General features: G+C 37.6%; 1 protein-coding gene across 4 annotated transcripts in view; it reads right to left on the bottom strand.

Moving 5' to 3' along the window:
• The window catches only part of LOC150104284 (glutaredoxin-2, mitochondrial-like), a 471,371-nt gene extending 454,557 nt beyond the window's left edge, over positions 1–16,814 (bottom strand). The window contains exon 1 of one of the 4 annotated variants that reach the window (XM_090396890.1): positions 16,241–16,814. Coding sequence is in view for 2 of the 4 variants with exons in the window: in XM_090396888.1 (XP_090253014.1) it covers positions 15,706–15,754 (49 nt within the window). In the remaining 2 variants the exon portion in view is untranslated. Of the gene's footprint in view, positions 1–15,705; positions 15,785–15,927; positions 16,142–16,240 lie in introns of those variants that run through there. The other 3 variants (XM_090396891.1, XM_090396889.1, XM_090396888.1) reach the window with 3 other exon arrangements.
• Between the last annotated feature and the right edge of the window lie 2,044 nt (positions 16,815–18,858).

Here is an 18,858-nt window from a genome sequence, read left to right as displayed (position 1 = left end):
CCCTGCATGGGAAGCGGTAATAACGCCTAGTAGAAGAAGAAGTTGAGTGTCCAAGATTCAGCATCATAAATAAAAATCAAAAACACCAAGCTATTGACCAGTCTTGATTTAGTGGTGATAATGTAGAAATCTTCTCTGCAATTGTATCCCCTATCATGGTAATTCTTTTCATTTCTGGTTGACATCTACTACTGGTGATTATTAGAGCTGCAAGGTAAATGAATTCATCCACCTTCTCGAAGTCAACACTGTTGGCAAAATTGTCATTTTTTGTACATTTTGGCATATATTTTGTTTTACCATAGTTAATTCTTAAACCATATTTCTGGCTTTCCCATTCAACACTTTTAATAAGGGACTCCAGTTCTCCGTTGCTGCTGGCAATAAGAACAATATTATCATAACTAAGATTATTTATCATTTTGCCATCAACTGAGAAACCACTATCATGTCCATTAAAGTGTCTTTGTAATAATGTAATCTCTGTAAAGTTTGTAATAGATCAAGGGAGTGTCTCACACCTTTGTCGATGTTGAACCACTCAGATATTTTATTGATCTTCACTGCCTCCTGATGCCTCTTGTGAAGTTGTTTTAAAAGGTGTGTCAAATATCCTGGTATATCCATTTTAGCTAGTATTTTCCACAAGCCCTCCCACCTGACAGAGTCAAATGCCTAGGTATAATCAATGATTATACCTAGGCATTTTATTAAATTCTTGTATTAAATTCTTGAGCCTTTTCAATCAAGTGCCTTACAAGGGCGATCTGAAAAGTTCTCGGCATCGACCATAGATGGCAACACTATTGGCAAGATTTTTTTTTCTAAGTTGGCACATCTGTCATAAGCATCCATATGAAATTGCAAGTCATTCTATCAAGTAGTTTGTTTTACAAAGCTATCTGAAACAAAAGTGTTGTCTGTATCTCTTGAAATGGATAAAATTGAGTATTGTGCGGTTATAAAATTCTTTGTAAAAGAAGGTTAAATGCCAAAAGAAATTCATTCAAAGTTCATAAAAGTTTATGAGCAAGCACTCTTCTCCGTTTTTGACAATTAAGAAATGAGCTGCAGAGTTTAAACATGGCCATACCAGCCTTGAAGATGATCCACATGAAGGACATCCAAAAAGTGTAACAACACCAGCAATCATTGATCACGTGCATATTATTATTATTATTATTTCGGGCAACTCCAAGGAGTCGAGAGACTCATTGAGGGAGGCCCTAACGTCATGTCAAGAACAACTATTCGACATTCACAAAATATCTATCACAACTCGCCTTAAACTCATTCACAGTCAGAGCCCCCACAACAGACTCTGGCAACTTATTCCACTCATTCACCACTCTCCAAGTAAAAAACCTAGCTCAACACCCTTGCTAACTACATTCTTGCTCAGCTTCCATGTATGGCCCCTAGTCCTCCCACCACCAGTCCTATTCTCAAAAATATCTTCTGAATTAATCTTATAGAAACCCTTCAGCAATTTGAATGTCTCAATCATATCACCACTTTTCCGCCTTTCAACCAATTTTTGCAACCCACAAATCTTCAACCTGTTCTCATAAGGTTCATTCCATAGATCTGCTATCATCTTGGTCACTCGCCTATGGATCCTCTCCACCTCCTCCCCATCAAGAAGAAACTCTGGTGCCCATACAGTGGTTATTATTACTATTATTTAGCACAGTAGTCTAGATGGGGTCTCATCAAGGCTCAATACAGAGGAATAATAACTGTTTAGGATTCTCTTTAGCCTGAATGGCCAATGTTCTTTCGTAATTTTTTTTTGCTTTTCTTACCACACTCGTTACCCTGCTGGCCTGCACTTTATACCGTTCGTGTGCCTGCCGGTCACCTTTCTCCTTAAATTCTCTCCATAGTTGTTTCTTTTTTTTGCAGCTCAAGCTTAATGGTGTTATTCATCCATTTAACCCCTACTTGATTTATTATTCAGACTCTAGGTATACAGTCAGCCATTGCTTCATTGCAAACATTTCCTAACTGCCTCCCATGCGCTATCAACATCTAGCCCTTGCAGTTTAACATGCTATGGCACTGAACCAATCAAACTCCTAAGCTTGTCATACTGACCTGCCCGATAATTCCACATGTACCATCTTAAATGCAAATTCCACACCTCCCAAGTCAAGACCCTATGATCACTCTCACCAATTGGTGGCAACGTGGTCATATTCGTTACAGCGAAATTTTCAGATGCAATTACTAGGTTAAGCACTCTCTGATCCCTAGTATTTTCCATTATATGCTGTTGCAGACAGTTATCCCTTAATAATCGCATAAAATCCAATTCCTTCCTCCCATGTGTCCTCTCCTCCTTCCAATCAATGTTACCATAGTTGAAATCACCCATAATAATTACCCTCCTTCCACTCATTTCTTCTATTTGCTTATGCATACTATCTCCACCATCTATTCCATCACCTAGTCTATAGCAGCACCCAACTGTATATTTTGTTCTGCTAGTTTCAATCTCAGACCAAATAGCCTCAAATGTGCTCTTTTCTCTATCCTGCAGTTCCACTTCTATTCTCCTTGGCTGTAGCTCATCAGCTATCATCAATAACACTCCTCCCCCATTTTATTCTCCCTGTCACTCCTGAACACACCATATACCTCACATTCAATCCCACTAGATATATCATCTTCTGTCAGCCATGTTTCACTAATGCCAATAACCTGTGGCCTGGAAGTGCCAACCAAGATCAAAAATTCTTCCTTCTTGTTCCTAATACTTCTGGCATTAGTATACATGAATTGCTGAAGCACATTTGTCCCATCTCCCTATTTTGATGCCTTATACTAACTATCCCATTCTGATTTGTAGTCTTTTGTACTCGCTTGGGCATATTATACACATTTATACACTCAACTGTCTCCCTAAAGTCTGCATGTCTACTTACCCCCCCCCCTTAATAACTCTAGTTTCCCTGATTCTGCACATCCACTTCCACTACGTTCAACAACACCTTTTCAAGTCTCTGTACGCCAAATCCATTCAAATGTAAACCATCCATCTTATATAAATCCTTTCACCCATCGAACTCACTTCACACATCCACAAATTCCACACCACTCGTCCTGCATAATTCATGCATAAAGTCACTTGCAATTATGGCCCTCCTTCTATACTCTTCACTGTCATACCGCGGCAACAGACTCACCATTCTAACTCTCTCACTCTTCTCTTTTGCTACCTCAAGCAATTCCTTTACATTCTCACTCATAGCCATTTTGTCTCCTTTCAAATCATTTATACCTACTACTACCACTATCGATTCTTTCACCCGCTGCTTTTACATTCTAATTGACTCACTTACATCCTTGACGTTCGCACCAGGTTGGTACGATTTTGTTGAACTAAAATGATCTACTGCCATCGCTGTAATTACGCTACACAAAACTTCTTAATATGGTATTGGATGACCGGTGAGTCAAAGTGAGTGAAATTGCTGAAAACTTGCTGGCAGTTCAAAAGAACGTGTAGAATATATTTTACACGAAGAATTGCAAGTGAAAAAGCTTTTGTGCAAGATTGGTGCTGCGCTTGCTCAGAGCAGGTCAAAAACGCACTCGCATGAAAATCTCTGAATAGTGCTTGGAGCATTTTAACAAGAATAAAACTGATTCTGTGCATTGATTTATTACTATGGATGAGACTTGAATTCACCATTACACACCAGAATCCAAACAGCAGTCAAAACAGTGGACATAAGCCAGTTGTTCAGTGCCAAAGAAGGCAAAGTTGGTTCCATCAGCAGTAAAGGTCATGGCATCAGTGTTTTGGGATTTGGGATGCTAAAGGCATTTTGTTCATTAATTATCTTGAAATGAGTAAAACAATAACTGGGGAATATTATTCTAATCTTTTAACCAGACTACATGAAAAAATTTGTGAGAAAAGACCCTGTTTACAGAAGAAAAATATCATCTTTCATTAGGACATGCATCTGCCCACAAAGGCATTTTGGCAATGGGAAAATTAAGGGATCTGCACTATGAATTGTTGGAACATCCACCCTATTCCCCAGATTTGGTTCCCTCTCACTTCTATCTCTTCCTAAAACTCTTCCTCGCTGGTCAGCGTTTTTCTTCGAATCAAGAGGTGATTGCAGCTGTAGAATGGGGTATTTTGAAGATCCTACTGAGAACCACTAAAGGAACAGGATAATGGTGCTGGAGTGATGCTCCAGTACCATTATCCTAAGTATTAGTGTTAATGTATCAGAATAAATGTATTAGTCTTAAGGGAAATTATTTTGAAAAATAAAAATAATTGTGAAATTATAAATTTCTTTTTTCATTGTTTGGCCGAGAACTTTTAAGACCACCTCCGTATATATATATATATATATATATATATAAAAGAGAGAAGATAGTGCAGTTTGTGAATGAGTGGGATTGACTAAACTGCATAAGAGCAATGAATTGCAACTGAGTCATTTATGTATGAGTCATATGATGAAGCAACTATCCAGAGATAAAAAATGACAGATCTGAGAAAGTAAGGAAGAGATGTGAAGAGATAAAAGGTGAGCTGGTAGAACATGGACAGGGAGAGAAAAGCAGTGAAAGATCAGTGGAATGAGTGTAAGATGAAAAAGAAATGTAATATAAATGGAAAGGTACAATGTAGGGAGTGTGTGTGTCTATTTGTGTATATTATACTATCTGAATCGATCTTCCTCAAAATCAATAAAAGTGAAGGATGATACTAATGAGAATGCAGATGGAGAGAATGTTTCCTTCGCAACAGGACAATAGGTTGATACAAGAGGAATTGCGCCCACCCGAAATGGAGATGCAGAGAAGAGAGAGAGAGAGAGAAATATTAGCACTGGGAGGTAAGTACAGCATGAGATGGAGATAGACAAGGTGACACATTTAGGGTGATGTTGTTATGAGCAATGACAATAGCATTTAGGCAACCTGATTTGGCGAATAAAAGGAGGATTATGGTTATGAGTAATTTTAAGTACAGAAATAAAGATTTGAATACTGTTCATCACGTTAAAAAGTGAGGACAATGGGTTAACAGTTTCATGGCTAACTTTAATCTCCCCCTTTTAGGGACAGGATGGATAAAGAAGTGCTTCCATGCTGTTGGGCAGATGTCAGAACCATGACAGATTATACAAATAATATAGAATGGGAATTAATTCTATATTAGCACAAATGGAGAGATATCAACTAGAGGGATAGTTCTCTTTACATAAAGGAATAACTGGCTGGTTAAGAAAAGTTCCAGGGTGCTGAGAGAATGAGCAGGAATTTCTGGTATTCTATTAAGTTGATGAACGATATTTTGGCAAACCATTACTGACAGCAAATAATTCTGCTTTTCTTCCAGCAGAATTGTGTGAACTTAGAAAAGGGAAAACAGCATGAATTAAGGACAATGAATATTATATCACTGTTTGGGTAATTAGACTGTATCTGATCCACTTTCAGAGATAAATAATCAAAAAGGTCAGAACAGTCAAGAATCAGAGCGGCAAAGTCAGCAAATGAAGGCAACAAAGTGAAACAAGGAAATCTTGAGAAAAAGCAGGATTTCAAGTCTGATGACTTTTGGTACAGACTATCAGACTTGACAAAAACACATCTTCCATCCTTCTTACAGAGGGTAGCATGCATGTTGTAAATGCATGGTGACATAGTGGAAGACTGAGATGAGTTGTAGCTGTAGAGAATGCCGGCTGTGGCTCAGTGATAACAGATCAAATCTGGATGACTAAGCAGTGGTGAACATCAATGGTGTTGGTAGTGAAATCCCAGATGTTGGTAAAGTTAATGTGAGACTTTTGGTGGGGAGAAGAATTTTTTTGGATATATTTTTGTTGTTGTTGCAATTTTTTGTTAAGTTTTTGAAAATGTTTGTAGTTTTTGTTAGATTTTATTTTAATTGCAGTGACACTATAATTTTGTTATACAAACTTTCATGTTTGTATAACAAAATTATGAGTCATTTTCAACATCTTTCTCTAAATCCAGAGTAACTTATTAAAAAAGGGTGGCACACCAATTGGCAATTCCTATAGGTGGAGATGACCTGCTAATGCTTCTGCCTGATATCTCGACTTGGGCCTGGCTCCCACTGAAGAGACCTCAATAAAGGTCGAAACCGGTCTGGGTAGTGGCCCTTCCCTTAATGCATAACAATAGACATATCCGCAAGGAGATGTGTTTTGCATTATAGGAGATACTAGGATAGGAGTGTTGGTAGCTTGCTCCACCTTTGCAACGAGTTGCCCTGGTGTGTACCACCTTAACCCAGTCCTGAAGATACTTTCAGGCGCAAACTTTGTTTGCTCACACTTGGATAAAGGATTAAACTAAATATATTATAGTGAGATAACCTGTCCAGCAGGGGGTGATAAACTTATGGATGCACTTTCCACGAAGAGAGCACTCAAACTCAAACATAACCTCAACAGTACCCTCTGTGAACTCTCCATGCACAACCTGGCTGGGTAAGCAGCAACAGGATTATTTGCCAGCTGATTAGAAAGCCTCACAAATTGTTAACAGGCTCTTTCCTGTGCACCATTCAGTACTTGGGCTTTTGGAAACTGTTTTACTTTTCAATCTTAGAATGGAAGAAGTACTGGTTCCTTAGCAAAGCCATTACTAAAAATGCACATACGTGGAACAGGCAGGAAGAGAAACCAGAAACTGCTTCATGCTGCCAACAAACAAGGTTACAGTGTTTTGCTGGGATATGAAAGTCATCCACTACCTAAAGGTCTAGAGTTCTAGTGGCATGTCTTCCAACTAAGGAAGATAGTTTATAAGGCAGATATGACTAAAACGTTAACGTCTGACCTCCATGGAGTCAGAGACTCAGCATGGGAGGTACTCACTATCACACACAAAGCTCATTCAACTGTGCCTTGAAATGATTCAGTGTCTCCATTCACAACACACTCAGAAAATGCATTCCACTCACCAGCCACTCTCCATACCAAGAACTTGCTTCTTACTCCTCTGCTCACACTCTATTTATATAGTTTCCATGGATGGCCTCTTGTTCTACTCCCCGTCTCCCATTCATGAAAAATCTCTGCAATGTCAACGTGATAACAACCGCTGATTAACTTATATGTCTCAATTATATCTCCCCCCCCTCCTCCTATTCACAAGACTTTGCAATGTGCATTCTTTCAATCTGTCTTCATACTCCACATTCCAAAGATCACTGACTACCTTTGTGAATCTCCTCTAGACTTTTTCTAAGATATCCTCATCACCATGAAAACCCAGTGACCAAATCTATGCACAATAATCCATATGAGGCCTGATCAAAGCCTTATACAATGGCATCATGACAAATGACATCATGGAATTGATGTCATGAAATAATGACATCATTATTTCAGCACATCAGGATCCTCCATATCATTGTCATTATCTGATGTGACGTCTTCATACTTGTGCAATGTGGCCCCTGAACTTCAGGTGCTTGTCCAGCTCCACTCCCAGATCTCTCATTTCTTATACCTTCTTTAAAGTTTCTCCACCAAGTGTGTATTTTACATCCCATTGTTGCTTACCAAATTTCCAACCTTATGCTTTGTAACACTGAACTGATAGTTCCACTTACCTAACCATTCATACAGTCTATTCAAGTCTTCCTGTAAGGCCATAACATCTGCATTGCTCCCCAATGCAGATGTTATGGTATAACATCATGCCAATGAAGCTGTACAGAAAAATAAAAATGGAATTTGAAGACTGTATCCTGTATACAAACTGTAAGGACCAAATCCTCAACTTGAAGAATACAGCTGTTGCACTTGGAAAGCAGAATTTAGGTAACTTAGGTAACCAGAAGGGTAACAAGTGTGGTAAGAAAAGCAAAAGGATTACGAAAGAACATTGGCCATGCAGGCTAAAGAGAATCCTAAACAGTTTTCTCGATATGTTGCAAGTAAAAGAAAAAATGTATATGGCAGAATGATTTTAAAGAATGCCGATGGTAGGGAGGTAACTGAATCAACTGTTATAGTTGAGTTACTGAGTGAGCACTTTGCAAGAATATATCATCCAGGTGGTGACATTGCAGGAATGAATGAACCAATAGATTATACGGGAATTGTGGTGAATGAAGTGGAGGTAAGTAGTCTATTGCATAACCTCAATGTCAATACATCTGTGGGATTGGATGGTATACCAGCTCGTGTCGTAGATGAAGCGGCTAAAGAATTGTCAGTACCCTTGACCATTTTGTTTAATTTGAGTCAGGTCTGGGTTAGTCCATCCCAAGGGGGTGGAAAGAGGGGAAAATAGTTCCACTGCATAAAGGAGGTTCCAAGACTGCTGTTGTAAATTACCGACCAATTAGCATATAAGGAATCGTTGTCAAGGTCTTGGAGAAATTAGTCAAGAAAAGAATACAGGATTGGATAGATGAAAATGGGATATTGTATGGGGGACAACATGGTTTTGTGAAGGGTAGATCATGCCTCAGTAACTTGCTCATGTTTTATAACACAGTGACGGCTGAACCGGAAAAGGGTAATGGGTTTACAGTGATTCTACTGGAGCTTGCCAAGGCCTTTGACAGGATACCACATGGAACTCTAATCAGTAAACTGAAGCAGATGGGGATGGATATAGGGTTGGTGAGATGGATAGGAAGGTAGTTGAGGGAGAGATACCAGAGAGTGGTTTATTCAGAAGTTGAGTCCAAAAGACTGCTTGTGACTAGTGGTGTGCTGCAGGGCTCTGTTCTTGGACCACTACTTTTCAATTTATTGATAAATGATATAGGAAAGGATCTGAGAGGAAGTGTTCACTTGTTTGCTGATGCAAAGTTGGGTAGAGCAATTGTGAGTGCACAGGATGTCAAAATTTTACAGGATGATTTGGATAGTTTGTAGGACTGGACAAGGGAAAATGGATGTCAATTTAATGTGGCAAAGTGTAAGGTTATGCATTTTGGGGTGAAAAGAATAGCAGCAGTATATTACATTGGTGGAACCGTACTCCAGGAGATTGATGAGGCCAGGGATTTGGGAGTGTTGGTGGACAGAGAATTGAAGTTTAGGGGGCACATTACAAAAGTGGCTAAATCAGCTCATCAAATCACTTGGCTCCTGAAAAATACTTTAACAAGCAGAGACAAAAAGTTATTGTTCCTCTATATTGAGCTTTGACAAAACCCCATCTAGACTACTGTGCCCAGATATGGGCACCAGGGTTTCTTCTTGATGTGGAGGAGGTGGAGAGGATCCAGAGACGAGTGACCAAGATGATAGCAGGTCTGTAGAATGAACCTTATGAGAACATGGTGAAGATTTGTGGGTTGCAAAAATTGGTCGATAGGTGGAAAAGGGGTGATATGATTGAGACATTTAAATTGCTGAAGGGTTTCTATAAGATTAATCCAGAAGATATTTGTGAGAATAGGACTGGTGGTGGGAGGACTAGGGGCTATACATGGAAGCCGGGCAAGAATGTGGTTAGCAGGGGTGTTAGAGCTAGGTTTTTTACTTGGAGAGTGGTGAATGAGTGGAATAAGCTGCCAGAGTCTGTTGTGGTTGCTACGACCATGAATGAGTTCAAGGCGAGGTATGACAGATACTGTGTGAATGTCAAATAGTTGTTCTTGACATGATGTTAGGGCTTCCCTCGATGAGTCTGTCAACTCCTTGGAGTTGCCCGGAATAATAATAACTTGATCAGGAAAGAGCATGTAAAGAATCTGAAAAACAAATCATACAAAAACAATTTCGATTCTTGGGGGGGGGGGGGGGGGGGAATTGATGGCACACAAAGAAGAGATTTTTAAAACTGCACAGAATGAGAATATGATATGCCATAAAGAGAATGACGGAGATAAAGAGGAGCTTGAGAAGCAAAAAATTACATTTTCTCAACTACGTGACAGCTTAAACGATACTGTTTATGAATACTATACTAAAATCATAGATATTTTCAACTTTCTTCAAATTAACCAAGACATAATATCTTGCGTTTTGTTTAATTAACAAACAAGACATGGCATCCTTAAAAACATCATAACCTCTTAAGATGTTCTTAATCATTTTAAAAATGATTAAGAACATCTACATCATACATAATATCATACATCATACATACAAATCAGCCCTTCAGAACACACGCAATTTACAGACAAAAATTACTAGTTGTGGTGGTGTTGGAGGTGGGCGGTAGATGGCGTTGATTCGTAGTAGAAGTAAGGTGTAGAGACAGCTGAAGATGTCCTCCCGCAATGAGTCTTCGGACTCCTTGGAGGTATCAGGAATAATAATAATAATAATAATAAAACATATCTATGAATCTAATAAAAATCTACTTCTAACCTAATTTTTTTATTAAAATACATTTTAATTTTGATAAAATATATTATTATTATTAGCAGTATTCCCAATGGGAGACAAAAATATCAATTATTTTAATGTACATGTCTCCCATGAAACACTGTAAAGTTACTGCATATTAGTAATAAGGATGAGCTAAGGATTAGATAATTTAGAAATCCTCTCTTAGAAGCCAAAACTAGAACCTTTTCAGTCCACTTCAATTCTTCACAGACTCGAGGCACTTGTCGAACATCAATGAAAGGCATTCACAAACATCCATAACTGCAGTGGAATTCACACTCGTGGCCTCCTGATTGGGGGGGGGGGGGGGGGTAGAAATTAACTTGATATATCTAGCATTGAAAAATATGTGACTAGAACTCACTTATTCCTGAATACTAAATGGTGGCATGATCACTTAAATAAAATGAACATTAGGAACAGTTGCTTCAGGAAAGAATGGCAAAAAAAAAAAAAAAAAACAGAAGAAACTAAGATTTTAATGGACTGATGCATGTAGTAATTCCTTAGAAGACCTGGAGTATGACAATATTGGAGATATGATACATAAAAGATTAATGTGGAAGGTATCTATTAACTAATGTCAATGTTAATTATGTAGAACTATCATAATATTCTATGCACCCTTGAGGATACATATGAGGAAATGACGATAATCATTGCATAGACAAGTAAAAAAACACTGTTTATTATTATTACACCCTCCATGAAGTCAACAGACCTATCGTGGGAGGTTCTTCAATTTATAACATATTTATCATATAAAATCTTAAAATCCTCAACGCTCCTTGCATTAACAACACATTCTGGTAATGATTCCAATCACTGACAATTCTCTATGTAAAAAAATCTACTCCTCACACCCGTTCTTCACCACACTTATACACAACTTCCAGGAATGACCTCTGGTTCTTCCCCTCTTACCTTCTACTCTTTTTATAATTCCCTCTGGATTCACCTCTCTCTCACTCCATAGCCACCATTCCAAACTCCTGATATTGTCTTAGTCACTCATCTCTGGACCCTCTCTAATGTCTTCACATCACATTGAAAACCAGGTAACCAGATCTGAACACAATAGTCCAAGTGTGGTCTGACCAGTGCCTTATACAGTAGCACAACCACTTCCTTATCTTTGCATGTTAGAGCGCTTCTTATCATTGCAGCACTACGATAAGCAGCCTTTGCAACACTAGCAATATGCCTTCTAAACTTCAGTCTACTGTCAACCATCACTCCAATATCTCTAATCTCATCCACTTCCTGCAGTACAACACCATCGATATAGTACACAGTCTTATATTTCTGCATTCCAAAATGCAAAAACCCTGCACTTAGTGATATTAAAACTACAACCACCACTCTTTTGTCCAAGTAAAAAGTCTATTCAAATCTACATGAAGGGATTCAGCATCAGCAGTGCTACTTATAATTCTTCCTAACTTTGCATCATCAGCAAATAACTGAAGATCTTCAGTCAGTCCACATGACATATCGTTTACAAACAAGTTAAACAGCAGGGGCTCAAGAGCAGAATCCTGGTTACCCTTCTTGTTTGAGACACTGCTCCATCATACACAACCTGCTGGTATCATTCAGAGAGCCAATCTGTGATCCATCTAACCAATATACTATCTATTCCCATCCTCTACAGTTTGTAAACCAACTTTCATGTGGTAATCTATCAAATGCTTTTGCAAAGTCTAAGATACTAAAACAGGGCCTACCTTTTACAAATCCATGCTGACCATCATAAAGAATGTTATGTCCATCAACTCAATTCTGTATTCTATTCCTTACCAATGTCTCCAATACCTTGACCACAACTGCAGTTATACAGACTGGCCTATAATTGAGACTTCTGTCCTAGAACCATGTTGTTGGAGTGGTACTAGTCTGCCTTCTTTCCAGTCCTTAGGAACCTGACTCACTGCAAGACTTTCATTAAATAACCAGGTCAAAGGCATAAACAACTGTGGTGCACATTCTTTAAGAATACATGGTGATATGTCATCCATTCCAACAGCCTTATTCACATCTAACCCAACCAACATCTGATATACCTCTGTTTCATTCACTTCCAATTCTCCCAATACTTACCTCTCTTCTATATATTGCACCAGATCATTTATACCAGTATGATATATGCTGATAAAGTGCTCGTTCAATAATTCCACTATATTCTTTGCAGCTGTTAGTCTGCTGCCATGACTATCCACCAATATTAATCTGCCATAATTATTCTTCCTCTTGCTTGCCGTGTAGCAGAAAAATTCCCTTGAGTTAACCTTGGCCTGACCAGCCAATACTGTACCTTTTCTTTCTTTACCATGCTTGTCACCTTTCTAGCCTGCACTTTATACTCTTCATGCATCTGATCACCATCACCATCTTGTACCTCCTGCATAGCATTTTCTTTTCCAGCACAGCTTGCTTGATTTCACTATTAATCCATTTCACTCCTACTTTTGCAGTCATACATTGCTTTTGTCAGATACTGCCTTGTGAGTTTCCATGCATTGTCAAAATCTTTTCCACTCAGCTCATCTACCCAATGTACTGATGCTAACTGACTATATAGCTTCCTATAATCACCTGCTTTATACTTCCACATGTATCCAATTCGGCAGTTATCTTTTCTTGTTTCATCACTTCCCAAATAAGTACCTCATGATCACTCTCACCAACTGGCGACAGTGTCAACACTTCATTAACAACTACACCTTGTGAAGTTATCACCAAATCCAAAACATTTAAAGCCTCCAGTGCTGCTCGAGATACTTATCTCTCAGAAATTCCACGAACTTGCTCTCCTTGTTCCCATACACTATCTTCTCCTTCTAGTCTATATTCCTGTAATTAAAGCTTTCCATCAGGATCACCTTCTTTTTTACATGCCCAACTAATTTGACTAAAGATTTCACAATCAGTATTCTCTGCATTCCCTAGTCTATAACAGCATCCTATCAGATATACTAACCTGTTTATTTCAACTTCACACTAAACAGATTCAAAATCTGTGCATGCACTATCAACTTTGTGGACATAATTCCTCTGCAATCATTACCAGCACACTCCCTTCCTCTTTTCACATCTCTATCCTTCCAGAAAATTATACATCCTTCTAATTCTATACCCGACATCACATCCTCCTCAGACAACAAGATTCATTTATTCCAATTACTTTTGGGCATACCATCTCAATGAATGCAACAAACTCAACTCTCTTGTTTCAAATACTCCTTACATTTGTGTATAAACATAACAATCACTGTGTGTTTGAGGCCATTCTACCAGCACTAACATTCTCTGTTCTAGCTGCTATACTACATCTCTCTCTGGTTTGACCACTACCGTTTCCCTAATCTTAAATGTGATTTCCATTCCTACGTGTCTCATCCTCACCTTTATGCATTCCATCAGTTCACCTTCTACTGCTGCAACCACATCTTCAACCTCATATCCATCTTCCTCCTGCAGTACAATCTGTTTATGTTGATAGTTTTTCTGCTTGGTTATACTATAAATTAAAGATGCCAAAAAATTAGATTCTTGGTTTAATCCTTTATCCAAGTAGAGCCTTTGCTACTAATGGCTCAGTTAAGTAAGTTTAAGTGCAGTTAGTAATTGGAAGGGGACCAATCGTTCGATGCTATTGGCACACTCTCCCTCGATGAGTCTTTGGACTCCCTGGAGGTGTCAAATAATAATAAGCAAAGTTTGTGCGTGAAGTAACTTCATAACTGGACAACTCATATACATAGGCTAATGACTTCACATCACTTATGATTTCTGCATTACTTCAACCTTGGTATCATTTCTGGATCTGGCTACCACTGATGAGACCTCAATAAAGTTCAAACCCGGCCTGGGTAGTGACTCTTCCCATAATGCATAGCATTATACATGTGTAATGCAAAGGATATGTGCTTTGCATTATGGGAAACTAAGGCAAATAATGTGAGGTCATTAGCCTCTATATGCAAGTTGCCCAGTTGTGAAGTTACTTCACACAAAAACTTTGTTTGGTTACACTTGGATAAAGGATTAAACCAAGAATATAAGTTCTTGGCATCTTTAATTTATAAAAACACTGTTTACGTAATTGTTTGTAAACATTATGAGTTCCGCAAAAATTCAAAATATTAAGAAAATTCAAATCTTTAGCATGAGCTACTTAGGCATTGTATTACTTAAGAGACAAGCTTGATCCAAAGTAAGTATATTTATCTCTTATTTGTGCTTATGAGTAAGAGTTTCAGTAGCTGGCCTGACAGCTGTTTCAAACTGCTGGTATGCACCAGGGACCAGGCTAACACTCTAATTTTGTTGTTAGAGTTCAAATTTGGAGCTGTGAATCATCAAAAATTAAATATGAGGCCTTTAATTAATACTTCTGACTGCTATGTAAACAATTTTAAAATTATTCAAATAATTAAAAATTGAAGATTTTTGTTTTGTCCTCTCTCCATCTAATCATAATGCTCAACAGTGCCATACATTTTATTCTCTGCATATTCATAATATGGTTAACATACACAATTTCAAACTAGAGAAACCAGTGGTATATCCACTAGAAACAAGCTGCATCATATACCCAAAGTATGGCAAGCTTAGGATACTACAGCACTTGCTTAAATGGCAATTCATTTACTTCTTTAATTGGAAGATTTAAAAATGTTACTTCAATTAATCTGATTACATATAAATATGGGTAGGATTGACATTATCCCTCTTTCACATACACTTACAATATGATACTTTCATATACATGCAATACACTTATAAATTCAAGTATTTTATCTGTCAAATGAATTGTGACCACCAGTGCTTTGTCTCTATCCTCTGAAAACTACAAATTAGGTATCCTTCCTTGGTTTCATTGCAAAAAGTTATTAAAAGTGTTCTTTTTCATATCCTTGTTAGCAATGATCTGGGAATTTCAAAAGAACAAGATGCAATACTATCTGAAAGTGTTAAAGAAAAGCATTATTTAACCTACATTAAAGTTTATAATGAGAAGCATTTCAAAACCATTACTGAAATAAAAAGGCTTATTTAATGAAATGAATCCACTATACGTAAAAATCTATGTAATGGGGGGGGGAGAAATGAGAAAGTGAAAATCTGGACCAATAAATGCAAAACAACTGAAATTGACTGAGAAAAGGTTGATCATTATATTTTTTTAATGTGAATTCCACTTGAAAAAATGTTATTAACCCATAGTACATCAATACCACTGATGCTTGAGGGTTAGATAAGAAGTCCTGCTCTAGAGGTGTCAAAAAGCAAATGGTGTAGAAATGAGATATGAAAATCTTTCACCTACTGTCATTCACACATACAATACATGCCATTGTGTATGGCTCCCCATCCATAGCCTATGGCATGAAAAGGTGGAAATTCTGATTCTTGTCATGATTGGAACTTGCCAATCATGACAAGTTCCAATACAAACAAGCAAGCTGAAAAAGTGATGGCACCTTCTCTTAAAGGACCTCTAGTATACTGTCTAGTTGTTAAATACGAAATAAAATATTGTTATCCTTACGTAAACTGAGATCCATGCAATATCTTCAGTTTATCCAGAAGCCCAAAGTTCCAGCAAAAATATTTTTAAAATTATTCACACAATTTGACCCTCGCACATTTACTTCTCACTTCGTATTGGCATGGGAAAATTGGGATTTCTATAAGATTTTTAGCTGACATGCTAAATCAGTAAAAGGTGCAATTACTAAGCAAGATAACTTTTACGAAGAGATCCAAAAAAAAAAAAAAAAAAAAAAACGGAAACCAAAATCAGCTTCATATTTCTAACTGCATTTTTTACTGTTTCACTATAAAATAAAACAAATAATTACCTTTTTTTTCTGCATGTTTAATACAAACTCTTTTCCCCGGGTCGCTGAGTAGTAAACAATTTCCTTTTGGTCTCAAAAACTTTCTCAAGAAAAGAGCTTATAGAAGGCATGTAAAAAAAAAAAAAAAAAAAATCCTCTTTGATACTATTTGGTCTGGAAAGGTAGTATTTCTATGGATCTTTCAATCAATAATGCTGATTTCGATTCATTAATTAAGCAGTTTAAAAACATTTCTAATTTCATGTGCTTGTAAACTATTGACGTGACAATCATCCTTCTGCATCTCTTAACAAATAGAAAAAACAAGTAGGTACCTCGTACTCCTAAGAAAGTTTTATAGGACGAAAGCACTCACGGATGTAACAGAAGCTCGATGTGGAAAAAGTAAGCATAGTTCCGAAACTGCTTAACTGCTAAATTAATTTTAACATTCTTTCTAATTTTATATCAAATGCTGCTAAAAATGGAGAACATTGATAAAAAAAGTATATAAACTTTATTTTAAAAAAAATCTGAAAAAGCCAACACGATATACAAAATTTTCAATATTGACAGATGCCCAAATCTCCACCCTAAACCGCAGAGCTGTTATGAAATCAGTAGGTACATTCAAAGCAGCTGACTGGTGAAAATACGTGTGCAGCCATATGACGTAATCATTCACCTGAACTATTTACTGGGTTGGCATCATGATGGCGAAAAATTACTCCCCCCCCCCTCTCCTTCAACCTGATATACTGTACTTACTCATAGAAAGGGAAGGCATTAATCTTCAGCTTCATGAAAATGATAAAGGAATGTATAATATATTAATCTTACTCAGTAGCTTTTATTTTCTACAGCATTTATTATGAAATTATGATCAACTTAAGAGAATACTATCTTTGGTCCCATGGTATCAGTTATTGAATGGGGAAAATGTCAGTAATACATGAGAATCTTTGAAAAAGTGCTTAAATGAGGCGGTATCTGAATGTATCCCTAGTGTTTGAAGATAAATAGGTTGGGAGTGAAATGGATGTCAAATCTTATTAAGCAAGAAATCCACAAGAAGAAGATGATATGGAAAGAATATCGTGAGAATAGTTATGAAATATATAACGCTCTGCCAGAAAAGTAACGAGTATTGTGAGGAAAGCTAAATCTGAGTATGAAACGAAATTGGCCATGCAAGCTAAAGGCAATCCAAACGAATGTTATCGTTATGCCGCAAGTAAAAGAAAGAATGAATGTGGAAGAATAACTTTATTGAATGCAGATGATATTCAAGTGTCGGAAGCTCATGAGATTGGTCAGTTAATGAGTGCTCACTTTGCTAAGATATATCAACCAGGTGTATGTAACATGGTGCACAGTGCTACTGCTACATTGGATGAAGAGTTAGAGATCCATGAAAATGAGGTTGAAGAGCTGCTGCATAACCTGGATAACAATTTTTCAATAGGGACAGAGAGAATATCAGCCGTTTGCTAAAGGAATGTTCAGATGAATTTGCTACGCCTTTCGCATGTTTGTATAACTTGAGTCTCAGCTCAGGAATGATACCACAAGAATGCAAGGAATGTATGATAGTTCCATTGTACATGGGTGGTGCAAAAACTGATGTGTCCAAGTACCAACCTATCAGTATCTCTGGTGTGGTAGTGAAGATTTTAGAGAAGTTGGTAAGAACTCGCATACAGAAATAGGTAGACAAACATGCTATACTCTGCAAGGAACAGCATGGGTTTACTAAAGGAAAGTCATGCCAGCAAAGATTGGTCGATTGGTAGAGTCTCTCCTACTAATGACTAATGCAAAAAGTTAAGCAAGATTGAGCGCGGTTAGTAGTTGGTAGGGATCAATCGTTCGATGCTGTTGGCACACTGCTCCCTCGATGAGTCTTTGGACTCCCTGGAGGTGTTACATAATAATAATAATGTTTTAGCAATTTTCTCATTTTTTATAACAATGTTACGACCGACTTGGATAAAGAGAATGGATACACTATGATAATTTTGGATTTTTCTAAGGCACTTTATAGGACACCACATGAAAGGCTGTTGCATAAACTGGAGAATATGGAATAGGAATATAGACTCTTGACTTGGATCAGGGGATGGTTGAGAGACATATATCAAAAGTGGTATACAGTGGGTGTGAATCTGCCAGATTTAAGGTGACTATTGTTGTACCTCGGGGCTCAGTCCTTGGGCCATTATTGTGCAATCTATACATTTATGACATCAGGAAGGATCTAATATCAGATGTGCAATTGTTTGCCAATGATACGAAGACAGACAAGGCAATCAGGGATGCTACTGATATTCAGCAATTAGAAAATGATATGAATAGACTGGAAATTGGGGAAACGAAAATGGCTGTCAATTTAATGTTAGTAAGTGTAAAGTTATGCACTTTGGCTTGATTAGAGTTCCAGCGGCATATTATATTAGCGGGATTATGTTACAAAAACTGAAGAAGCAAGGGATCTTGTATTGGTGGAGAGGAATTTAAAGTTCATGGCGACATAGCAAACGTTGCGAATACAACTCAGAGGATAATTGCGATGTTGAAGCGAACCTTGACATTTAAGAATAAGGAAGTCATTTTGTGGTGTGGTTTTATCAAGGCTTTGA

The sequence above is a fragment of the Typopeltis vanoorti genome, chromosome 8, assembly GCF_054136105.1.
Source record: "Typopeltis vanoorti isolate ZY-2024b chromosome 8, IOZ_Tvanoo_1.0, whole genome shotgun sequence".
NCBI lineage: Eukaryota > Metazoa > Arthropoda > Arachnida > Uropygi > Thelyphonidae > Typopeltis > Typopeltis vanoorti.
This window is presented reverse-complemented; position numbering and strand designations above follow the sequence as displayed.